The 27,302-nt window shown below is 38.8% G+C and overlaps 1 protein-coding gene across 1 annotated transcript in view; it reads left to right on the forward strand.

The window, feature by feature from the left end:
- Nucleotides 1-27,302, forward strand: part of OPHN1 (oligophrenin 1) — a 611,865-nt gene that overhangs the window by 312,097 nt on the left and 272,466 nt on the right. Inside the window, exon 6 of the mRNA XM_060138347.1 lies at nt 12,089-12,190. Coding sequence (XP_059994330.1) covers nt 12,089-12,190 — 102 coding nt within the window. The remainder of the gene's footprint in view (nt 1-12,088; nt 12,191-27,302) is intronic.

Here is a 27,302-nt window from a genome sequence, read left to right on the forward strand (position 1 = left end):
ATAAAACTAAAAGCTGGTTCTTTGAGAAGATAAACAAAATTGATAAAGCATTAGCCAGACTCTTCAGGAAACAAAGGGAGATGACTCAAATCAATAGAATTAGAAATGAAAAAGGAGAAGTAACAACTGACAGTGCAGAAATTAAAAAGGATCTTGAGAGATTACTACAAGCAGCTCTATGCCAATAGGGCAACCTGCAAGAAATGGACAAATTCTTAGAAATGCACAACCTGCCAGGACTGCACCAGGAAGACATAGAAAATATGAACACCCCAATCTCAAGCACTGAAATTGAAACTGTGATTAAAAATCTTCCAACAGGCAAAAACGCAGGATCAGATGTCTTCACAGGTGAATTCTTTCAAACATTTAGAGAAGAGCTAACACCTATCCTTCTCAAACTCTTCCAAAATACAGCAAATGGAGGAATACTCCCAAACTCATTCTATGAGGCCACCATCACCCTCATACCAAAACCAGACAAAGATGTCACAAAGAAAGAAAACTACAGGCCAATATCACTGATAAACATAGATGCAAATATCCTCAACAAAATAGTAGCAAACAGAATCCAACAGCATATTAAAAGGATAATACACCATGATCATGTGCGGTTTATTCCAGGAATGCAAGGATTCCTCAATATATGCAAATCAATCAATGTGATACAGCATATTAACAAATTGACGGAGAAAAACCATGTGATCATCTCAATCGATGCAGAGAAAGCTTTTGACAAAATTCAACACCCATTTATGATAAAAACCCTGCAGAAAGTAGGCATAGAGGGAACGTTCCTCAACATAATAAAGACCATATATGACAAACCCACAGCCAACATCATTCTCAATGGTGAAAAACTGAAATCGTTCTCACTAAGATCAGGAACAAGACAAGGTTGCCCACTCTCACCACTCTTATTCAACATAGTTTTGGAAGTTTTAGCCACAGCAATCATAGAACAAAAGGAAATAAGAAGAATCCAAATTGGAAATGAAGAAGTAAAACTGTCACTGTTTGCAGATGACCTGATACTGTACATAGAGAATCCTAAAGATGCAAACAGAAAACTACCAGAGCTAATCAATGAATTTGGTAAAGTAGCAGGATACAAAATTAATGCACAGAAATCTTTGGCATTCCTACACACTAATGATTAAAAATCTGAGAGTGAAATTAAGAAAACACTCCCATTTACTATTGCAACAAAAAGAATAAAATATCTAGGAATAAACCTGCCTAAGGGGAAAAAAGACCTGTATGCAGAGAATCATAAGACACTGATGAAGGAAGTTAAAGATGATACAAATAGATGGAGAGATATACCATGTTCTTGGATTGGAAGAATCAACATTGTGAAAATGACTCTACTACCCAAAGCAATCTACAGATTCAATGCAATCCCTATCAAACTACCACTGGCATTGTTCACAGAACTAGAACTAAAAATTTCACAATTTGTATGGAAACACAAAAGACCCCGAGTAGCCACAGCAATCTTGAGATTGAAAAATGGAGCTGGAGGAATCAGGCTCCCTGACTTCAGATTATACTACAAATCTACAGTCATCAAGACGATATGGTACTGTCAGAAAAACAGAAATATAGATCAACGGAACAGGACAGGAAGCCCAGATTTAAACCCATGCACATATGGTCACCTTATGTTTGAGAAAGGAGGCAAGGATATACAGTGGAGAAAAGATAGCCTCTTCAATAAGTGGTGCTGGGAAAACTGGACTGGTATATGTGAAAGTATGAAATTAAAAAACTGCCTAATAGAATATACAAAAATAAACTCAAAATGGATTAAAGAACTAAATGTAAGGCCAAACACTATCAAACTCTTAGAGGAAAACATAGGCAGAACACTCTATGACATAAATCACAGCAAGACCCTTTCTGACCCATTATTTTATTTCCTAGAGAAATGGAAATAAAAATAAACAAATGGGGCCTAATGAAACTTAAAAGCTTTTGCACAGCAAAGGAAACCATAAACAAGACCAAATGTCAACCCTCAGAATGGAAGAAAATATTTGCAAATGAAGCAACTGAGAAAGGATTAATCTCCAAAATTACAGGCAGCTCAATGTCAAAATAAGAAACAACCCAGTCCAAAATTGGGCAGAAGACCTAAACAGATATTTCTCCAAAGAAGATATACAGATTACTAACAAACACATGTAAGATTCACTCAACATCATTAATCATTAGAGAAATGCAGATCAAAACTACAAAGAGATATCATCTCACGCCTGTCAGAATGGCCGTCATTAAAAAATCTAGAAACAATAAATGCTGGAGAGGGTGTGGAGAAAAGGGAACACTCTTGCACTGTTGGTGGGAATGTAACCTGATACAGCCCCAATGGAGAACAGTCTGGAGGTTCCTTAAAAAACTAAAAAAAGAACTACCATACGATCCAGAAATCCCACTACTGGGCAAGTACCCTTAGGAAACCATAATTCAAAAAGAGTCATGGGGCTTCCCTGGTGGCGCAGTAGTTGAGAGTCCGCCTGCCGATGCAGGGGACGCAGGTTTGTGCCCCGGTCCAGGAGGATCCCACGTGCCACGGTGTGGCTTGGCCCATGAACCATGGCTGCTGAGCCTGTGCACCCAGAGCCTGTGCTCTGCAATGGGAGAGGCCACAACAGTGAGAGGCCCATGTACCACAAAAAAAAAAAAAAGAATCATGTATCAAAATGTTCTTTGCAGCTGTATTTACAATAGCCAGGATATGGAAGCAACCTACGTGTCCATCAAAAGATGAATGGATATAGAAGATGTGGCACACATATACAGTGGAATATTACTCAGCCATAAAAAGAAACAAAATTGAGTTATTTGTAGTGAGGTGGATAGACTTAGAATCTGTCATACAGAGTGAAGTAAGTCAGAAAGAGAAAAACAAATACCATTTGCTAACACATATATATGGAATTTAAGAAGTAAAAAGGTCATGAAGAACCTAGGGGTAAGACAGGAATGAAGACACAGATGTACTAGAGAATGGACTTGTGGATATGGAGAGGGGGAAGGGTAAGCTGTGACAAAGTGAGACAGTGACATGGTCATATATACACTACCAAATGTAAAATAGCTAGTTGGAAGCCACTGCATAGCACAGGGTGATCAGCTCTGTGCTTTGTGACCACATAGAGGGGTTGGATAGGGAGGGTGGGAGGGAGGGAGATGCAAGAGGGAACAGATGTGGGAACATATGTATATGTATTACTGATTCACTGTGTTACACACCAGAAACTAACCCACCATTGTAAAGCAATTATAGTCCAATGAAGATGTTAAAAAAAACCCTGAAAATTATAAAACTCTTAGAAGAAAATATAGGTGTAAACCTTCATGACCTTAGATCAGCCATGTTTCTGAGATATGACACCAAAACACAAGTAAGCAAAGAAAAAAATTTTCCAGCTAGATAGACTTCACAAATTAGAAATATTTATGCTTCAAAGGGCACTACTAAGAAAGTGCCAAGGCAACCCAAAAAATCTTTTCATGTGCTTTTGTCCATCTGCATTTCTTCTTTGGAGAAATACAGAGATAAAACCAAATTTAAAAATGGGCAAAATAATTCAATAAACATTTCTCCATAGAATATACAGTTGACCGTTGAACAACATTGGTTTGAACTCCATGGGTCCACTTATACGTGGATTTTTTCAATAGTTAATATTATAGTAGTATGCAGTCTGTGGTTGGTTGAATCTGCAGATGCAGATCTGTGGATATGGTGGATCCATGTGTACGGACAGTGGACTATAAGTTATATGTAGATTTTCAATTATATGGAGATTTGGGATCCCTAACACCCATGTTGTTCAACAGTCAACTGTAAATGCAAAGGGTCAATCAACAGGGATAAACGTTGAAAACATTATTTTAAGTGTAAAAAGAGAGTCACCAAAGGCCACATATTATATGATTCCAGTTATAGTAAATGTCTAGTGTAGGCAAATTCACAGAGACACAAAGTAAATTGTGGTTATTGAGGGGAAGGACGGAGGAACAGGGAATGATTACTAATAGGTATGTTTTTTTTTTTTGAGGTGATGGAAATATTTTGGAATTAGATAGCAGTGATGGTTGTACAACTTAATTAATATACTAAAAACTGAATTATCCACTTTAAAATGGTGAATTTTATGATACATGAATTCTATCTCATAGTTTTTATTTTAAAAATGGAAGTGGAAGAGAAAGTGACCCACAGAGCTTTATTCCTAGAGAAGTCCCTGACATTTTCTGTCTCCCATGCTTTCTTCAAACAGTTGCTACTTTAAATAAATTCAATACCTGAAGGAACCATTTCCCCTATTATCTTTTGTGTGAAATTTTGTATCTCAATTGTTTTGGTATCTTAGTTAGGGCTAAGACTATAGACAAGGCTCCCTGATTATTCATAAGCCTCCTGAGTGTAATTCCTTGCATGATCATCTGGGCCCTATTTGACTATGTAGAATAAATCAGACTTGTATGCTATATGACCTACAGCAAGTTAGTTCACCATTTTAGAACCTTAATTTCCTTTACAGTATGTACTTTTCAGGGTTGTGAATACTAAATGAGATATAGATTTTAAGTACCGAACATGGGAGATTGGTTCAAGATGGCGGAGTAGAAGGGTGTGCGCTCACTCCCTGTTGAGAAAGCACCAGAATCACAGCTAACTGCTGAACAGTCATTTATAGGAAGACACTGGAACTCACCAAAAAATATACTCCACATCCAAAGAAAAGGAGAAGCCACAATAAGACAGTAGGAGGGGTGCAACCACAATAATATCAAATCCCATAATGCCTGGCTGGGTGACTCACAAAATGCAGAACACTTATACCACAGAAGTGCACCCACTGGAGTGAAGGTTCTGAGCCCCACATCAGACTTCCCAACCTGGGGGTCCGGCAACGGGAGGGGGAATTCCTAGAGGATCAAACTTCGGAGGCTAGCAGGATTTGATTGCAGGACTTCAACAGGAATGGGGGAAACAGAGACTCCACTCTTGGAGGGCACACACAAAGTAGTGTGTGCATTGGGACCCAGGGTAAGGAGCAGTGACCCCATTGGAGACTGAACCAGACCTACCTGTTGGTGTTGGAGGGTTTCCTGCAGAGGTGAGGAGTTGCTGTGTCTCACCATGAGGACAAGGACATTGGCAACAGAGTTTCGGGAAGTACTCCTTGGTGTGAGCCCACCCAGACTCCGCCACTAGCCCCACCAAAGAGCTGGGTATATTACCTTGTTGGGTCGCCTGAGTCCAAACAATCAACTGCGAGGGAACCCAGCACCACCCATCAGCAGACAAGTGGATTAAATTGTTACTGAGCTCTGCCCACCAGAGCAACACCCAACTCTACCCACCACCAGTCTATCCAATCAGGAAACTTGCACAAGCCTCTTAGATAGCCTCATACACCACAGAGCAGACAGCAGAAGCCTCATACACCACAGAGCAGACAGCAGAAGCCTCATACACCACAGAGCAGACAGCAGAAGCCTCATACACCACAGAGCAGACAGCAGAAGCAAGAAGAAATACAATCTGCAGTGGAACAAAAAACACATTCACAGAAAGATAGACAGGAGGAAAAGGCAGAGGGCTATGTACCAGAAGAAGGAACAAGATAAAACCCCAGAAAAACAACTAACTGAAGTGGAGATAGGAAACTTTCCAGAAGAATAATTTAGAATAATGATAGTGAAGATGATCCAGGACCTCGGATAAAGAATGGAGGCAAAGATCGGGAAGATGCAAGAGATGTTTAACAAAGACCTAGAAGAATAAAAGAACAAAGAAACAGAGATGAACAATACAATAACTGAAATGAAAAATACACTAGAAGGAATCAGTAGCAGAATAACTGAGGCAGAGAAACGGATAACTGATCTGGAAGACAGAATGGTGGAATTCACTGCTGCAGAAAAGAATAAAGAAAAAAGGATGAAAAGAAATGAAGAAAGCCTAAGATACCTCTGGGACAAGATTAAATGCAACAACATTCACATAATAGGGGTACCAGAAGGAGAATAGAGAGAGAAAGGACCCGAGAATATATTTGAAGAGATTATAGTCAATAACTTCCCTAACATGGGATCGGAAATAGTCAATGAAGTCCAGGAAGCACAGAGAGTCCCAGGCAGGATAAACCGAAGAGGAAACACACTGAGACACATAGTAATCAAGGTGACAAAAATTAAAGGCAAAGAAAAATTACTGAAAGTAACAAGGGAAAAATGACAAATAATATACAGTGGATCTCGCATAATGTTAACAGCTCATTTATCAGCAGAAACTCTACAAGCCAGAAGGGAGTGGCATGATCTATTTAAAGTGATGAAAGGGAAGAAACTACAACCAAGATTAATCTACCCCGCAAGGATCTCATTCAGATTCGATGGAGAAATCAACAGCTTTACAGGCAAGTAAAAGCTAAGAGAATTCAGCACCACCAAACCAGCTCTACAGCAAATGCTAAAGGAACTTCTAAGTGGGAAACACAAGAGAAATAAATGACCTACAAAAACAAACACATAACAATTAAGAAAATGGTAATAGGAGCATACATGTCAATAATTGCCTTTAACGTGAATGTATTAAATGCTCCAATCAAAAGACACAGGCTTGCTGAATGGATACACAGCAAGACCCATATATATGCTGTCTACAAGAGACCCACTTCAGACCTAGGGACACATACAGACTGAAAGTGGGAGGATGGAAAAAGATATTCCATGCAAATGGAAACCAAAAGAAAGCTGAAGTAGAAATACTCATATCAGATAAAATAGTCTTTAAAATAAAGAATGTTATGAGAGGCAAGGAAGGACACTACATAACGATCAACAGATGAATCCATGAAGTAGATATAACAATTATAAACATATATGCACCCAACATAGGAGCACCTCAATACATAAGGCAACTGCTAACATCTATAAAAGAGGAAATCGACAGTAACACAGTAATAGTGGGGGACTTTAACACCTCACTTACACCAATGGACAGATCATCCAAACAGAAAATTAATAAGGAATCATAAGCTTTAAATGACACAATAGATCACATAGATTTAATTGATATTTATAGGACATTCCATCCAGAAACAGCAGATTACACATTCTTCTCAAGTGCACACGGAACATTCTCCAGGATAGATCATATCTTGGGTCACAAATCAAGCCTTGGTAAATTTAAGAAAATTGAAATCATATCAAGCATCTTTTCTGATCACAACGCTATGAGATTAGAAATCAGTTACAATGAAAATAATGTAAAAAACACAAATATATGGAGGCTAAACAACACGTTAATAAATTACCAAGAGATGACTGAGAAATCAAAGAGGAAACCAAAAAATACCTAGAAACAAATTACAACAAAAACACGATGATCCAAAACATATGGGATGCAGCAAAAGCAGTTCTAAGAGGGAAGTTTATAGCAGTACAAGCCTACCTCATGAAACAAGTATAACCTTACACCTAAAGTAACTAGACAAAGAAGAAAAAACAAAACCCAAAGATAGTAGAAGGAAAGAAACCATGAAGATCAGAGGAGAAATAAATGAAATAGAGACAAAGAGAACAATAGCAAAGATCAATAGAACTAGTAGCTGGTACTTTGAGAAGATAAACAAAATTGGTAAAGCGTTAGCCAGACTCATCAAGAAAAAGAGGGAGAGGACTCAAATCAATAAAATTAGAAATGAAAAAACAGAAATTACAACAGACACCACAGAAATACAAACCATCCTAAGAGACTACTAAAAGCAACTCTATGCCAATAAAATGGACAACCTGGAAGAAATGGTGGGCCAATTCTTAGAAAGGTATAACCTTCCATGACAGAACCAGGAAAAAATAGAAAATTTGAACAGACCAATCACAAGTAATGAAATTGAAACTGTGATTACAAATATTCCAACAAGTCTTCCCTGGTGGTGCAGTCGTTGAGAGTCTGCCTGCCAATGCAGGGGACACGGGTTCGTGCCCCGGTCCAGGAAGATCCCACATGCCGCGGAGCGGCTGGGCCCGTGAGCCATGGCCACTGAGCCTGCACGTCCGGAGCCTGTGCTCTGCAACAGGAGAGACCACAACAGTGAGAGGCCCGCGTACCGCAGGAAAAACAAATCTTCCAACAAACAGAAGTCCAGGACCAGACAGCTTCACAGGTGATTTCTGTGAAACATTAGGGAAGAGATAACACCCATCCTTCTCAAATTCTTTGAAAAAATTGCACAGGAAGGGACACTCCCAAACTCATTCTATGCGGCCACCATCACCCTGATACCAAAACCAGACAAGGATACTACAAAAAAATAAAATTACAGACCAATATCACTGATGAATATGGATCCAAAAATCCTCAACAATATACTAGCAATCAGAATCCAACAACATATTTAAAGGATCATACACCATTATCAAGTCGGATTTATCCCAGGGATTCAGGGATTCTTCAATATATGCAAATCAATCAGTGTGATACACCATATTAACAAACTGAAGAATAAAAACCATATGATCATCTCAATAGATGCAGAAAAAGCTTTTGACAAAATTCAACACCTATTTATGATAAAAAGTCTCCAGAAAGTTTGCATAGAGGGAACCTACCTCAACATAATAAAGGCCATATACGGAAAACCCACAGCAAACATCATTCTCAGTGGTGAGAAACTGAAAGCGTTTCCTCTAAGATGAGGAAGAATACAAGGATGTCCACTCTCACCACTATCATTCACATAGTTTTGGAAGTTCTAGCCATGGCAATTAGAGGAGAAAAAGAAATAAAGGTATTCAAATTGTAAAAGAAGAAGTAAAACTGATACTGTTCGCAGATGACATGATAGTATACATAGAGATTCCTAAAGATGCCACCAGAAAACTACTAGAGCTAATCAATGAATTTTGTAATGTTGCAGGATACAAAATTAATGCACAGGAATCTCTTGCATTCCTATACACTAATGATGAAAAACCTGAAAGAGAAATTAAGGAAACACCCCCATTTACCATTGCAACAAAAAGAGTAAAATACCTAGGAGTAAACCTACCTAGGGAGACAAAAGACCTGTATGCAGAAAACTATAAGACACTGATGAAAGAAATTAAAGATGATACAATCAGATGGAGAGATATTCCATGTTCTTGGATTGGAAGAAGCAATATTGTGAAAATGACTATACTACCCAAAGCTATCTACAGATTCAATTCAATCCCTATCAAATTACCAATGGCATTTTTTAGAGAACTAGATCAAAAATATTAAAATTTGTATGGAGACACACAAACGACCCCAAATAGCCATATCAGTCTTGAGGGGAAAAAACGGAGCTGGAGGAATCATACTCTGTGACTTCAGACTATACTACAGAGCTACAGTAATCAAGACAATATGGTGCTGGCACAAACACAGAAATATAGATCAATGGAACAGGATAGAAAGCCCAGAGATAAACCCATAAACCCACGCACCTATGGTCGACTAATCTTTGACAAAGGAGGCAAGGATATACAATGGAGAAAAGACAGTGTCTTCACTAAGCAGTGCTGGGAAAATGGACAGCTACATGGAAAAGAATTAAGGTAGGGGCTTCCCTGGTGGCGCAGTGGTTGAGAGTCTGCCTGCCGATGCAGGGGACGTGGGTTCCTGCCCCGGTCCGGGAAGATCCCGCATGCCACGGAGCAGCTGGGCCCGTGAGCCATGGCCGCTGAGCCTGCGTGTCTGGAGCCTGAGCTCCACAACGGGAGAGGCCACAACAGTGAGCGGCCTGTGTACCACAAAAAAAAAAAAAAAAAAAATTAAGTTAGAACACTCCCTAACACCATACACAAAAATAAACTCAAAATGGCTTAGAGACCTAAATGTAAGACCGGACACTATAAAACTCTTAGAGGAAAACTTAGGAAGAACACTCTTTGACATAAATAACAGCAAGATCTTTTTTGATCCACCTCGTAGAGTAATGGAAATAAAAATATAAATAAAGAAATGGGACCTAATGAAACTTCAGAGCTTTTTCAGAGCAAAGGAAACCATAAACAAGATGAAAAGACAACCCTCAGATTGGGAGAAAATATTTGCCACCAAATTAATGGACAAAGGATTAATCTCCAAAATATATAAACAGCTCATGGAGCTCAATATTAAAAAAAACAAAAAACAAATCCAAAAATGGGCAGCAGACCTAAATAGACATTTCTCCAAAGAAGACTTACAGATTGCCAAGTAGCACATGAAAAGCTGCTCAACATCACTAATTATTAGAGAAATGCAAATCAAAACTACAATGAGATATCACCTCACACCAGTTAGAATGGGAATCATCAGAATATCTACAAACAACAAATGCTGGAGAGGGTGTGGAGAAAAGGGTACCCTCTTGCACTGTTGGTGGGAATGTAAATTGATACAGCCACTATGGAGAACAGTGTGGAGGTTCCTTAAAAAAACTAAAAATAGAATTACCTTATGACCCAGCAATCCCACTACTGGTCATATACCCAGAGAAAACCATAATTCAAAGAGACACATGCACCCAATGTTCATTGCAGCACCATTTGCAATAGCCAGGTCATGAGAGCAACCTAAATGCCCATCGACAGACTATAGAAGATGGATATAGAAGATGTGGTACATATATACAATGGAATATTACTCAGCCATAAAAAGGAACAATATTGTGTCATTTGTAGAGACGTGGATGGATCTAGAGACTGTCATACAGTGTTAAGTAAGAGAGAGAAAAACAAATATCGTGTATTAACCCATATTTGTGGAACCTAGAAAAATTGTACAGATGAGCCGGTTTGCAGGGGGCATAAATAGAGGCACAGATGTAGAGAACAAACTTATGGACACCAAGCGGAGAAAGTGACGGGAGGGTGTTGGTGTGGTGAATTGGGAGATTGGGATTGACATATATACAGTAATATGTATAAAATGGATACCTAATAAGAACCTGCTGTAGAAAAATTAAATATATAAGATTCAAAAATTCAAAAAAACTAGTAAGTACCTAATGTCCTGCCTGGCCTGATGTATGCCTCAGTTAATGTTAGCTTCCTCTTTTACTTTTTTCCCTCTGGTGAAAAGCACATTCCTTACAGATCAGAGGTCCCTCAGTTCTGTGCTGGCTTCTTGCCCAGCAGCAGATTGCCTGTAGAAATAAACCATGGGTGAGGTATTTTTTTCTTTCTGTCTATGTGTTCCCCGTGCTGCTTCTTCGAATACCTGGCACACTGTAGGGGCTCAGTGAGTTTAGATTTCATATGTGACAACACAAGCCTTTTACGTGAATTTCTCAACGTGGTGCTGAGAGGATTGCCGAATGTCAGCCTTAATCTGTGACAAACTAGTATTCTTAGTGCTCCTTTGGAGACTGTGTGATTTCTTATTGTGCTGAGAGGCAGAGGGCTTAATTAAATTTCATACTTGAAGAGAGTGACGACTGAGTACTCCATCCTTCATAAGGCTTTTCAACTCTTTATTTTCAGTTAAACCTTCTGGGATTTTTTCCTCATCTTTAACATCATCTTTTAATATGCAATACTCAAATGCTTGAACAATATCAAAGAACTCCTCATTCACAGAGGCAGTCTTAGGTTCCAATTGCCTTGGAGATATTTTACTTAGTATTTGGCTGTCTAAATGCACTGTAGATTAACATTTAAAAGGTATATTCACTGTTCACTATTGTGTTCCTTCTTTGTCCTTTAAAAAATTAATGTAGTTAATGCATGTGAAAAATATTGAGAAGAGAAGGTAACCTGCACACAGGTGCGTTTTAAGTGCCATTCTGTGAGCAGCAGCTCCCAGAGCCTTTAGCTATACCAATAGGAACTACCCTTTGTGTAGTTGGAATTTTTCAAGGTTATGTTTGAGGAAGCCGAAATTACTGAGACCAATGCAGAAATTAATTCTCTCTTGCCTTTTTTTTTTCCTTACTGGGAACTAGAGAGATTGACCACATGAAACCTGACACTGTGTTATGCATTCTCATTTCTGAGCAGACTGAACTAAAATTGTAGACATGTTAATCTGTGCCTTCTCTCCCACCTCTAGGAGCGGAAAAAGAAATTTGAAAAGGATGGAGAGAGGTTTTATTCCTTGCTGGATCGGCACTTACATTTGTCTTCCAAAAAGAAAGAATCTCAGTTACAAGAGGTATGCTCAAACAGCCTGCCCTGCCTTCTATTGCCAGCTGTGCCTTGATACATGGCAGCTTCCTATTGCAAGGCTTTCCTCATACCCTGCCTCAGCAGAGAACCATGTATAATAGTTGTGCTTGCAGATAAAACCATGGACAATGACTCAGGAGCCCTGAGTTCTCAAGCCACCTTCTCCACAAACTCACAGTTTGGATATTTCTTTTTTGTCCTCAGTTTCTCTATCTATCAAAGGAAGAGTGGTACTCAAAGATCTCTAGAGTCCTTTTCAGTTCTAAGTTTCTGATTCTAGATTACATATTAGGATAGAGTTAAACAAGCGCTGTATTTGATAGATCAGGAGTAGATCTACTTTTTTCCCATGAGGTGTTCCAATGGTAGGGTTTTTTTTTCTTTTTGGTCCTACACTGGGACTACAGCTTATATGGCACTTCCACTGACTTCAGTTCAAAGAAGCCACTACTCAGTGAGTGCCTACCACATGCCAGGCACTATGCTGGTTGCAACAGGACTACAAAGACAGTAAGATGTACTTCCTGCTCTTCTGTAGCTTATAGTTAGGATGCTAAAATGAGAACACACATGACTCTTATATAAGTAGAATTTTTTTTACATAATGTAATGTGTATGTGGTGTCCTTGTAGGGATATGAAGGTATTTGGAGAATAAAAATCTTACATTTGGACGTGGAGAATTGCCTTTGTGGAAGAATGTTGCCCTTCTAAATTTGAGGTGGTAATATGATTATATGTAAAGTGTTTGACAGATAGAAATATAGAAATGGACCTTTCAAGTGGAGGGCAGTGGCCCCAAGGATGGAAAACAATGTTTGGCTAAAGGTTTGACCAGAATTTGCATTACTATTGGAGGATAGTGGAGGGCAGTGGCCCCAAGGATGGAAAACAATGTTTGGCTAAAGGTTTGACCAGAATTTGCATTACTGTTGGAGGATAGTGAAAGACAGGAAAGGATCAGGAAAGTTGTAGAGATACTGTGGTGTAGTAGGCTCAGGAGTTTGCTTTAATTCTGTTGACCGTGGAAGAATTATTGAAGGCCTTTGGTTGTGCAAGCAATATGAGTACAATTCTATTTTAGGAATCTTAAACTGGTTGAAGTTGTAGGATGAATTAAATCCGGGAGAGACGGGAAGCAAGAAAACCAGTTTAGGAAACTATTGCAATGATCTAGGGGAGAAGTTCTGAGTCAGAAAAAGTGGCACTGGGGAAGGGAAAAACAGGAATTAACTGATTAAGACTTATTTACTGGTAGAATGGATCTATGTTTTGGATAAAAGATCCAGTAAGAGATAGAGATATTGAATGTTCAAGTATAAAAAGAGATACCCAACTGAATGAAGTCATAGACACGAGCTTAGAAATCATCTTGTCCATGGTCACACAGACTGTGGCAAAGCTGAAACTCATCTCATGACACCTGATTTAGTGAGTATCCATCACAGAATGTGAGGTACTTGAAGGTGATGAGTCAAGAGACTCAGTGGTAGATGGAGTTAGTGTTGAAAGGTTGAAGGACTGCTTCTCTTTCATAAACTGGAATGAAGTACTAGTCTGGGGTCATCTGCCATTTTCCTCTTGCACAATTTTGCTTTCTTCCTTTTCCTTCTATTCTGTGCCAGGGTTCCTATGCAGAAAAGAGTTAACATAACTGGCCCAAGACTTCTATGCTTAGAAAAGTCTGCTTACAAGATTAGCTCTTTTTTTTTAACATCTTTATTGGAGTATAATTGCTTTACAATGGTGTGTTAGTTTCTGCTTTATAACAAAGTGAATCAGTTATACATATACATATGTTCCCATCTTGGCTGGTCTCTGGGAACTTGGCTGGTAAACAGTACCCTACACTGATATAAAAGTTTCCCTAAGTGGTAAGAGTGACTCCTTGTGCCTAGACTGCCTGTACAAACAATGTGGTTTATACTAAACACCTTATTTTCTTCTGGGAGTCGAGAAGTTTGGTACATGCTCAGCAGAGGGAGCCTGTGTACAGCAATCAATTTAATACCTAGGGCACTTAGTATCTAATGAGCTTCTCTGGTACACAGCATTTCATGTGTTGTCATAACTTGTTGCTGGAGGAATTAAGTATTTCCTGTGTGACTGCACTAAGAGAGAACTCTTGGAAGCTTGAACCTAGCTTTCGCTGGACTTCATCCCATGCATCTTTTCTCTTTGCTGATTTTGCTTTGTATCCTTTCACAGAAATAAATCTTAACCATGTGTATGACTATATGTGGAGTCCTTTGAGTCCTCCTAGAGAATTACTGAACCTGTGGGTTTTAGAAGCCCAGACACAGTCCAAACTTTATTCTTTTAGAGCCTTTTGCAATGAAAGCTTCTAGCGTGTCCTAGCAGTTTGGTGCTGTATCTAGATGTCCCTGGTGGCTTTCCTAATGGGCAAGAATGCAGCCTTTGTGTTTGTCTAATCAAAACAAAGCTGGGGGACCTTGGATCACTCACTTCTTTTTTAATATTGAGACTATTTTTAGAGCAGTTTTAGATTTAAAGAAAAATTGAATGATAAGTACAGAGAGTTCTCATATATTCTTAATCCCCTGCATACAGTTACCCCTATTATTAACATTTGCGAGATACATTTGATACAGTTGATGAGCCAATGCATTGCACATTCTATAGATTTTGATAAGTGTATAATGACATGAATCCATCATTACACTATCATACAACATAGTTTCACTGCCCTAAAGATCCCTAGGCACCACCTGTTCATCACTTCCTCGTTCCATACCCCGGCTGACCCCTGGTAGCCAGTGATCTCTTTATGGTTTCCATATTATTGCTTATTCCAGAATGTCATGTAGTTGGAATTATATAGCATGTAGCCTTTTCAGGTTGGCTCCTTTCACTTAGAAATGTGCATTTAAGGTTCTTCTGTATCTTTTCACAGCTTGATAGCCCATTTCTTTTTAGCACTGACTAATATTTCATTGTGTGGATGTATTACAATTTGTTTACCTATTCACCTATCAAAGGACATCTTGGAATCCTCCAAATTTTGTCAACTACTATTAAAGCTGCTATAAACATTTGTGTGCAGGTTTTGTGTATATAACTTTTCAAATAATTCAGTTAAATATCAAAGACCACAATTACTGAACTGCATGGTAAAAGTATATTTTGCTTTTTAAGAAACTGCCAAATTATCTTCCAAGGTGGCTGTACTATTTTTTTATTTCTGCCATCAGTGAATGAGAGTTCTTCTCGCTCCACACTATAGCCAGCCTTTGATGTTGTCTATGTTTTGGATTTTAGCCATTCTAGTAGGTGTGTAGTGATACCTCATTACTTTTATAATTTGCATTTTCTTAATGCCGTGTGTTGCAGAATATCTTTTTATATGCCATCTGTAGATCTTCTTTGGTGAGGTGTCTGTTCAAATCTTTTGCCCGTTTTCAATTGGGTTTGTTTTCATATTATTGTATCTTAAAAGCTATTTGTATATTTTAGATACCTGTCCTTTATCAGATATGTTTTACAAAGATTTTTTTCCAGTCTGTGGCTTATCTTTTCACTCAACAGAATTTTTCACAGAGCAGAAGTTTGTAATTTTAATGAAATTAAACTTATCAATATTCTCTTTCATGGATCATGCTTTTGGTGTTATATCTAAATCGTCATCACCAAATCCAAGGTCACCTAAAATATCTCTTATGTTATTTTCTAGGAGTTTTATAGTTTTGTGTTTTACATTTACTTCTATAATCCATTTTGAGTTAATTATTATGCAAGGTGTAAGGTCTGTCTCTAGATTCTTTTTTTTTTTTTTTGGCATGGGGATATACAGTTGTTCCAGCACCATTTTTTGAAAAGACTATCATTTCTCTATTGAATTTTCCTAGATCCTTTGTCAAAGATCAGTTGAATATGTTTATGTGGATTTATTTTAGGCTCTCAATTCCATTCCATTGATCTATTTGTTTTTTTCTTTCACCAATACCATACTGTTCTGATTACTGTAACTTACCAGTAATTTGAAGTCAGATAGTGTCAATATTTTGATTTGTTTTTCTCCCTCAGTATTGTGTTGGCTATTCTGGATATTTTTGCCTCTCCATATAAATTTTAGAATCACTTTGTTGATATCTAGAAAATAGCCTGCAGGGATTTTGAATTGGACTACATTGAATCTATAGATCAAGTTGTGAAGAACAGACATGTTGATAATATTGTCTTCCTATATTTATACGTGGACTATCTCTCCATTTATTTAGATCTTTGACTTATTTCATTAGAGTTTTGTAGTATTCATCAATGTATCTTGTACATATTTTTTTATTTATACCTAAATACTTCATTTTTTTCTTCTAATGTAAATGATACTGTGTTTTAAATTTCAAATTCTGAATGTTCAGCGTTAGCATATAAGAAAACAATTGACTATTGTATATTAACCTTGTATCCTGAAATTGTGCTATAGTTCATTAATAGTTCCAAGAGATTTTTGTATATTCTTTAGGGTTGTCTACATACATAATTGTGTCATGTGCAAAAAAGGACAGTGTTAGTTCTTCCTTCCCAATGTATATACCTTTTATTTCATTTTCTTGTCTTATTGCAATAGCTTGGAATTCCAATATGATTTTCATAGTTATTCCTAATCTTAGAGGCAAAGCATCTAGTGTCTCACCATTAGGTATGATGTTAGCTGCAGGATTATTGCAGATGTTCTTTATCAAGTTGAGGAAATTCCCATATATTCCTAGTTTGCTGAGAGTTTTTATCATGAATGAATGTGTGTTGGATTTTGTCAGACGCTTTTTCTACATCTCTTCGATCATATTATTTTTCTTCTTTAACCTCTTGATGTGATTAATTACATCAACTGATTTTTGAATGTTGAACCAGCCTTGCATTCCTGGAATAAATCCCACGTGGTCCTGGTCTATAATTATTTTACACCTTGTTGCATTTGATTTGCTAATATTTTGTTGAGAATATTTGCCTCGATGTTCATGAGAGAGATTGGTTGTACTTCTTCTGTATTGTAATATCTCTGTCTGGTTTTGATAACAGGGTCATGTTGGCCTTAGAGAATGAGTTAGGAAATATTCCCTCTGCTTCTATTTTCTGGAAGAGAGTGTAGAATTTAGTATCATTTCTTCCTTAAAATGTCAGGTAGAATTCACTAGTGAACCCAGCTGGGCCTAGTGCTTTGTTTTTTGGAAGGCTATTAATTATTGATTCAGTTCCTATGTGCTGCTTTCACTGACTCCCACAAATATTAAATTGTATTTTCATTTTCATTTGAAAATACTTTTTAATTTTTCTTAAGGACTCCTCCTTGACCCATGTGTCATTTAGAAATGTGCTGATTAATCTCCAAGTATTTTGGTGTGTTCCAGCTATTTCTGGTTTTTGATTTCTGTGTAATTTAACTGTGATCTGAGAGCATACTTTGTATGATTCCTGTTCTTTTAAATTTGTTCAGATGTATGTCCCAGAATGTGATTGATCTTGGTGATTCTTTTGTGTTAGCTTGAAAATAAGCTGTTGTTGGATGAAGTGTTCTATAGATGTTGATTACATCTACTTGCTGATGGGGTGTTCAGTTCAATTATGTCTTCATAAGCATACCTCAGAAATATTGTGGGTTTGGCTACAGACCACTGCAATAAAGTGAATATTGCAATATAATGAGTCACATGATTTTTTTGTTTCCCAATGCATGTAAAAGTTATCTTTACATTATCCTGTAGACTGTTGAGTGAGCAATAGCATTATATGTTTTAAAATGTACATACATTAATTTAAAAATATTTTATTGCTAAAAATTGCTAACTATCATCAGTCAATGCAGTGTTGCCATAAACCTTCAATTTGTAAAAAACACAATATTTGCAAAGCACAATAAAATGAAGCACAATAAAATGAGGTATACCTGTACTGATTTTCTGCTTCTTCGATCTGTCAACTATTGGTAAAGGAATGGTGAAGTCTCCAACTCTTAATAGTAGACTCATCTATTTCTCCTTGCATTTCTATCAGATCTTGCCTCACGTGTTTTGATGTTCTGTTATACATAATAAGGGTTGATATATATTCTTTCAGAATTGACCTATTTATTACTATGTTATGCCCCTTTTTTTTCCTGATAGCTTTCAATTCTCTGAAGTCTCCTTTTTTGGAAATTAATATAGCTACTCCAGCTTTCTTTTGATTTTTGTTGGCATGGAATATTTCTTCATACCTTTACTCTGAAAAATGTTTCAATTTTTAAAATTATTTTTTAATTGAAGTATGGTTGATTTACAATATTATATTAGTTTCTGGTGTACAACATAATGATTCAGAATGTTTAAAGTTCTACTCCATTTAAAGTCATTACAAAATAATGGCTATATTTCCCTGTGATGTACAGTATATCCTTGTTGCTTATTTATTTTATACATAGCAGTTTGTGTCTCTTAATTCCATACCCCTATATTGCCCCTCCCCCTTTCCTGCTCCCCACTGGTAACCACTAGTTTGTTCTCTATATTAGTGAGTTTGTTTCTGTATTGTTATATACATCTGTTTATTTTATTTTTTAGATTCCACATATAAGTGATAACATAGAGTATTTGTCTTTCTCTGACTTATTTCACTAAGCATAAAACTGTCTAGGTCCATCCATGTTGTGGCAAATGGCAGAATTTCATTCTTTTTTATGGCTGAGTAATATTCCATTGTGTGTGTGTGTGTGTGTGTGTGTGTGTGTGTGTGTATCACATCTTATTTTTTTTTTTACATCTTTATTGGGGTATAATTGCTTTACAATGGTGTATTAGTTTCTGCTTTATAACAAAGTGAATCAGTCATACATAAACATATGTTCCCATATGTCTTCCCTCTTGCGTCTCCCTCCCTCCCACCCTCCCTATCCCACCCCTCCAGGCTGTCACAAAGCACCGAGCCAATATCCCTGTGCCATGCGGCCGCTTCCCACTAGCTATCTAACTTACTACGTTTTTTAGTGTGTATATGCCCATGACTCTCTCTCGCCCTGTCGCAGCTCACCCTTCGCCCTCCCCATAACCTCAAGTCCATTCTCTAGGAGGTCTGCGTCCTTATTCCTGCCTTACCCCTAGGTTCTTCATGACATTTTTTTTTCTTAAATTCCATATATATGTGTTAGCATATGGTATTTGTCTTTTTCTTTCTGACTTACTTCACTCTGCATGACAGACTCTAGGTCTATCCACCTCATTACAAATAGCTCAATTTTGTTTCCTTTTATGGCTGAGTAATATTCCATTGTATATATGTGCCACATCTTCTTTATCCATTCATCCGATGATGGGGACTTAGGTTGATTCCATCTCCGGGCTATTGTGAATAGAGCTGCAGTGAACATTTTGGTACATGACTCTTTTTGACTTTTGGTTTTCTCAGGGTATACGCCCAGAAGTGGATTGCTGGGTCATATGGTAGTTCTATTTGTAGTTTTTTAAGGAACCTCCATACTGTTCTCCATAGTGGCTGAACCAATTCACTTTCCCACCAGCAGTGCAAGAGTGTTCCCTTTTCTCCACACCCTCTCCAGCATTTATCGTTTCTAGATTTTTTGATGATGGCCATTCTGACTGGTGTGAGATGATATCTCATTGTAGTTTTGATTTGCATTTCTCTAATGATTAATGATGTTGAGCATTCTTTCATGTGTTTGTTGGCAATCTGTATATCTTCTTTGGAGAAATGTCTATTTAGGTCTTCTGCCCATTTTTGGATTGGGTTGTTTGTCTTTTTGTTATTGAGCTGCATGAGCTGCTTGTAAATTTTGGAGATTAATCCTTTGTCGGTTGCTTCATTTGCAAATATTTTCTTCCATTCTGAGGGTTGTCTTTTGGTCTTGTTTATGGTTTCCTTTGCTGTGCAAAAGCTTTGAAGTTTCATTAGGTCCCATTTGTTTATTTTTGTTTTTATTTCCATTACTCTAGGAGGTGGGTCAGAAGGGATCTTGCTGTGATTTATGTCATAGAGTGTTCTGCCTATGTTTTCCTCTAAGAGTTTGATAGTTTCTGGCCTTACATTTAGGTCTTTAATCCATTTTGAGCTTACTTTTGTGTATGGTGTTAGGGAGTGATCTAATCTCATACTTTTACATGTACCTGTCCAGTTTTCCCAGCACCACTTATTGAAGAGGCTGTCCTTTCTTCACTGTACATTCCTGCCACCTTTATCAAAGATAAGGTGTCCATATGTGCATGGGTTTATCTCTGGGCTTTCTATCCTGTTCCATTGATCTATCTTTCTGTTTTAGTGCCAGTATCATACCGTCTCGATAACTGTAGCTTTGTAGTATAGTCTGAAGTCAGGGAGCCTGATTCCTCCAGTTCCTTCTTTCGTTCTCAAGATTGCTTTGGCTATTCGGGGTCTTTTGTGTTTCCATACAAATTGCAAAATTTTTTGTTCTAGTTCTGTGAAAAATGCCAGTGGTAGTTTGATAGGGATTGCATTGAATCTATAGATTGCTTTGGGTAGTACAGTCATTTTCACAATGTTGATTCTTCCAATCCAAGAACATGGTATATCTCTCCATCTATTTGTATTATCTTTAATTTCTTTCATCAGTGTCTTATAATTTTCTGCATACAGGTCTTTTGTCTCCTTAGGTAGGTTTATTCCTAGATATTTTATTCTTTTTGTTGCAGTGGTAAATGGGAGTGTTTTCTTGATTTCACTTTCAGATTTTTCATCATTAGTGTATAGGAATGCCAGAGATTTCTGTGCATTAATTTTGTATCCTGCCACTTTACCAAATTCATTGATTAGCTCTAGTAGTTTTCTGGTAGCATCTTTAGGATTCTCTATGTATAGGATCATGTCATGTGCAAACAGTGACAGCTTTACTTCTTCTTTTCCGATTTGGATTCCTTTTATTTCCTTTTCTTCTCTGATTGCTGTGGCTAAAACTTCCAAAACTATGTTGAATAAGAGTGGTGAGAGTGGGCAACCTTGTCTTTTTCCTGATCTTAGTGGAAACGCTTTCAGTTTTTCACCATTGAGGATGATGTTTGCTGTGGGCTTGTCATATTTGGCCTTTATTATGTTGAAGAAAGTTCCCTCTATGCCTACTTTCTGCAGGGTTTTTATCATAAATTGGTGTTGAATTTTGTCAAAAGCTTTCTCTGCATCTATTGAGATGATCATATGGTTTTTCTCCTTCAGTTTGTTAATATGGTTTATCACATTGATAGATTTGCGTATATTGAGGAATCCTTGCATTCCTGGAATAAACCCCACTTGATCATGGTGCATGATCCTTTTAATGTGCTGTTGGATTCTGTTTGCTAGTATTTTGTTGAGGATTTTTGCATCTATGTTCATCAGGGATATTGGCCTGTAGGTTTCTTTCTTTGTGACATTCTTGTCTGGTTTTGGTATCAAGGTGATGGTGGCCTAGTAGAATGATTTTGGGAGTGTTCCTCCCTCTGCTATATTTTGGAAGAGTTTGAGAAGGATAGGTGTTAGCTCTTCTCTAAATGTTTGATAGAATTCACCTGTGAAGCCATCTGGTCCTGGGCTTTTGTTTGTTGGAAGATTTTTAATCACAGTTTCAGTTTCAGTGCTTGTGATTGGTCTGTTCATATTTTCTATTTCTTCCTGATTCAGTCTTGGCAGGTTGTGCATTTCCAAGAATTTGTCCATTTCTTCCAGATTGTCCATTTTATTGGCATAGAGTTGCTTGTAGTAATCTCTCATGATCTCTTTATTTCTGCAGTGTCAGTTGTTACCTCTCCTTTTTCATTTCTAATTCTATTGATTTGAGTCTTCTCCCTTTTTTTCTTGATGAGTCTGTCTAGTGGTTTATCTATTTTGTTTATCTTCTCAAAGAACCAGCTTTTGGTTTTATTGATCTTTGCTATTGTTTCCTTCATTTCTTTTTCATTTATTTCTGATCTTGTCTTTATGATTTCTTTCCTTCTGCTAGCTTTGGGTTTTTTTTGTTCTTGTTTCTCTAATTGCTTGAGGTGCAAGGTTAGGTTGTTTATTCGAGATGTTTCCTGCTTCTTAACGTGAGCTTGTATTGCTATAAACGTCCCCCTTAGAACTGCTTTTGCTGCATCCCACAGGTTTTGGGTCGTTGTGTCTCCATTGTCATTTGTTTCTAGGTATTTTTTTATTTCCTCTTTGATTTCTTCAGTGATCACTTCATTGTTAAGTAGTGTATTGTTTAGCCTCCATGTGTTTGTATTTTTTACAGATCTTTTCCTGTAATTGATATCCAGTCTCATGGCGTTGGGGTCAGAAAAGATACTTGATACAATTTCAATTTTCTTAAATTTGCCAAGGCTTGGTTTGGGACCCAAGATATGATCTATCCTGGTGAATGTTCCATGAGCACTTGAGAAAAATGTGTATTCTGTTGTTTTTGGATGGAGTGTCCTATAAATATCAATTAAGTCCATCTTGTTTAATGTATCATTTAAAGCTTGTGTTTCCTTATTTATTTTCATTTTGGATGATCTGTCCATGGGTGAAAGTGGGGTGTTTAAGTCCCCTACTATGAATGTGTTACTGTCGATTTCCCCTTTTATGCCTGTTAGTATTTGCCTTATGTATTGAGGTGCTCCTATGTTGGGTGCATAAATATTTATAATTGTTATATCTTCTTCTTGGATCGATTCCTTGATCATTATGTAGTGTCCTTCTTTGTCTCTTTTAATAGTCCTTATTTTAAAGTCTATTTTGTCTGATATGAGAATTGCTACTCCAGCTTTCTTTTGGTTTCCATTTGCATGGAATATCTTTTTCCATCCCCTTACTTTCAGTCTGTATGTGTCTCTAGGTCTGAAGTGGGTCTCTTGTAGACAGCATATATAAGGGTCTTGTTTTTGTATCCATTCAGCTAATCTGTGTCTTTTGGTGGGAGCATTTATTCCATTTACATTTAAGGTAATTATTGATATGTATGTTCTTATTCCCATTTTCTAAATTGTTTTGGGTTCGTTATTATAGGTCTTTTCCTTCTCTTGTGTTTCTTGCCTAGAGAAGATCCTTTAGCATTTGTTGTAAAGCTGGTTTGTTGGTGCTGAACTCTCTCAGCTTTTGCTTGTCCGTAAAGGTTTTAATTTCTCCATCAAATCTGAATGAGATCCTTGCTGGGTAGAGTAGTCTTGGCTGCAGGTTCTTCTCCTTCATCACTTTGTGTATGTCCTGCCACTCCCTTCTGGCTTGTAGGGTTTCTGCTGAGAGATCAGCTGTTAACCTTATGGGGATTCCCTTATGTGTTATTTGTTGTTTTTCCCTTGCTGCTTTTAATATGCTTTCTTTGTATTTAATTTTTGACAGTTTGATTAATATGTGTCTTGGCATATTTCTCCTTGTATTTATCCTGTATGGGACTCTCTGTGCTTCCTGGACTTGATTAACTATTTCCTTTCCCATATAAGGGAAGTTTTCAACTATAATCTCTTCAAATATTTTCTCAGTCCCTTTGTTTTTCTCTTCTTCTTCTGGAACCCCTATAATTCGAATGTTGGTGCGTTTAATGTTGTCCCAGAGGTCTCTGAGACTGTCCTCAGTTATTTTCATTCTTTTTGCTTTATTCTGCTCTGCAGTAGTTATTTCCACTATTTTATCTTCCAGGTCACTTATCCGTTCTTCTGCCTCAGTTATTCTGCTATTGATCCCATCTAGAGTACTTTTAATTTCATTTATTGTGTTGTTCATCATTGCTTGTTTCATCTTTATTTCTTCTAGGTTCTTGTTAACTGTTTCTTGCATTTTGTCCATTCTATTTCCAAGATTTCGGATCATCCTTACTATCATTATTCTGAATTCTTTTTCAGGTAGACTGCCTATTTCCTCTTCATTTGTTAGGTCTGGTGCATTTTTATCTTGCTCCTTTATCTGCTGTGTGTTTTTCTGTCTTCTCATTTTGCTTATCTTACTGTGTTTGGGGTCTCCTTTTTGCAGACTGCAGGTTCGTAGTTCCCGCTGTTTTTGATGTCTGTCTCCAGTGGCTAAGGTTGGTTCAGAGGGTTGTGTAGGCTTCCTGGTGGAGGGGACTAGTGCCTGTGTTGTGGTGGATGAGGCTGGATCTTGTCTCTCTAGTGGGCAGGTTCACGTCTGGTGGTGTGTTTGGGGGTGTCTGTGGCCTTATTATGATTTTCGGCAGCCTCTCTGCTAATGGGTGGGGTTGTGTTCCTGTTTTGCTAGTTGCTTGGCATAGGTTGTCCAGCACTGTGGTTTGCTGGTCATTGAGTGAAGCTGGGTGCTGGTGTTAAGATGGAGGTCTCTGGGAGATTTTCGCCGTTTGATATTATGTGGAGCTGGGAGGTCTCTTGTGGACCAGTGTCCTGAAGTTGGCTCTCCTACCTCAGAGGCAGAGCCCTGACTCCTGGCTGGAGCACCAAGGGCCTTTCATCCACACGGCTCAGAATAAAAGGGCGAAAAAGTAGAGGGAATTAGTAGAAGTATGAGGAAAGAAAGAAGGAAAGGAGGGAAGGAAGGAAGGAAGGAAGAAAGAAAGAAGCAAAGAAGGAAAGAAGGCAGGAAGGAAAGAAAGGAGGGAGGAAGGAAGGAAGGAGGGAAAGAAGGAAAAAGACAGAAAGAAGGTACAGTAAAAATAAAATAAAGTGTAATAAAGTTATTGAATTAAAAAATTCTTATTTAGAAAAAAAAAAGGGGACGGATAGAACCTTAGGACAAATGTTAGAAGCAAAGCTATACAGACAAAATCTTACACAGAAGCATACACATACACCCTCACTAAAAGAGGTGAAGGGGGAAAAATCATAAATCTTGCTGTCAGAGACCACCTCCTCAATTTGGGATGATTCGTTGTCTAAAGGAGGGAAGGAAGGAAGGAAAGAAAGAAAGAACGAAGGTAAAGTATAATAACGTTATTAAAGTTAAAATTGATTATTAAGAAAAAAATTTTAAGAAAAAACCATGGACGGATAGAACCCTAGGACAAATGGTGGAAGCAAGAGTATACAGACAAGATCTCACACAGAAGGATACACATACACACTCACAAAAAGAGGAAAGGGGAAAAAAATCATAGATCTTGCTCCTAAAGTCCACTTCCTTAATTTGGGATGATTGGTTGTCTATTCAGGTATTCCACAGATGCAGGGTATATCAAGTTGATTGTGGAGCTTTAATCCGCTGCTTCTGAGGCTGCTGGGAGAGATTTCCCTTTCTCTTCTTTGTTCTCACAGCTCACAGGGGCTCAGCTTTGGATTTGGCCCTGCCTCTGCGTGTAGGTCGCTGGAGGGCGTCTGTTTTTTGCTCAGACAGGACGGGGTTAAAGGAGCCGCTGATTCGGGGCACTCAGGCCGGCGGGGAGGGAGGGGCACGGAGTGCGGGGCGGGCCTGCGGTGGCAAAGTCCGGCGTGACTTTGCATCAGCCTGAGGCCCGCCGTGCGTTCTCCCGGGGAAGTTGTCCCTGGATCCCGGGAACCCGGCAGTGGCGGGCTGCACAGGCTCCGCGGAAGAGGGGTGTGGAGAGTGACCTGTGCTCGCACACAGGCCCCTTGGTGGCGGCAGCAGCAGCCTTAACGTCTCCCGCCCGCCTCTGGGGTCCGCGCTTTCAGCTGCGGCTCCCGCCCGTCTCTGGGGTTCGCGCTTTTAGCCGCGGCTCGTGCCCGTCTCTGGAGTTCCTTTAAACAGCGTTCTTAAACCCCTCTCCTCACGCACTAGGAAACAAAGAGGGAAGAAAAAGTCTCTTGCCTCTTCGGCAGGTGCAGACTTTTCCCTGGACTCCCTCCCGGCTAGCTGTGGTGCACTAACCCCTTCACGCTATGTTCAAGCCGCCAACCCCAGTCCTCTCCCTGCGCTCCGTCCTCAGCTCGCAGCCCCGCCCGCCCCGGCGGGTGAGCAGACAAGCCTCTCGGGCTGGTGAGTGCTGGTCGGCACCGATCCTCTGTGCGGGAATCTCCCCGCTTTGCCCTCCGCACCCGTTGCTGTGCACTCCTCCACGGCTTCGAAGCTCCCCCCTCCGCCTCCCGCAGTCTCCGCCCGCGAAGGGGCTTCCTAGTGTGTGGAAACTTTTCCTCCTTCACAGCTCCCTCCCACTGGTGCAGGTGCCGTCCCTATTCTTTTGTCTCTGTTTTTTCTTTTTTTCTGTTGCCCTACCCAGGCACGTGGGGAGTTTCTTGCCTTTTGGGAGGTCTGAGGTCTTCTGCCAGCCTTCAGTAGGTGTTCTGTAGGTGTTGTTCCACGTGTAGATGTATTTCTGGTGTATCTGTGGGGAGGAAGGTGATCTCCGCGTCTTACTCTTCCGCCATCTTCAAGGTCCCCCAGATGTATCTTTTTGAATTAGTGTTTTTGTTTTCGTTAGGTATATACCCTGCAATAGAATTGCTGGATTATATGGTAGTGGCAGCCTTCGGTCCAGTGTGGAGCTGTGACTTCAGGCAAATGATGCTGGAGTCTTCTCTTGGTTCAGGCTGGTGTGTGCACCTAGGTAGTCACAGGAAACTAGTCAGTGAGACACACAGTTTCAGTCGGCCCTTTCTGCCTTGCTTTAGGAGCAAGCAAGCATTCATGTGCTCCTCAGGAGCAGAATCCAGGCTTTCTGCAGCCTTTCTGATAGTCCCACTGGTCCTCTTACCAGCTAAGGGGGCTCGTCTTCCCTTTGTTGAGCCCCAGGGCTGTGGGGCCCAATATGTGGCTTGAACCACTCACTCCCCAAAGAGAATCCCCACCAGTGTAATCTCCCTTTTCCTCTGAGTCCCCTCCCAGGGGCATGAGTCCTGACCTGATTGCTTCTTTTCCCTATCTACCAAGTTCTGTGTGTGTCTTTCTTATAGTCTTAGTTGTACAGGAGTTTTTATGCTAGTCTCCAGTTAGTTTTCAGTGAGAATTATAGATATATTTTTGATGTGTTTATGGTGGGATGAACATACTCCTACTGTGCCATCTTGATTCAAGTCTCTTCATAACTTTACTTTTAATCTATCTTTGTCTTTTATATTTAAAGTGATGTCTTATACATAACATATAATTAACTCTTATTTTTTATGTGTCCTCACAGTCTCAGCTTTTTAATTGGTGTATTTAAAGTGATTATTGATATAGTTGGATAGATATCTACCATGTTTGTTACTGTTTTCTATTCATTGCCTCTGTTCTTTGTTCCTT

Source organism: Lagenorhynchus albirostris, chromosome X, assembly GCF_949774975.1.
Source record: "Lagenorhynchus albirostris chromosome X, mLagAlb1.1, whole genome shotgun sequence".
Classification (NCBI taxonomy): Eukaryota; Metazoa; Chordata; class Mammalia; order Artiodactyla; family Delphinidae; genus Lagenorhynchus; species Lagenorhynchus albirostris.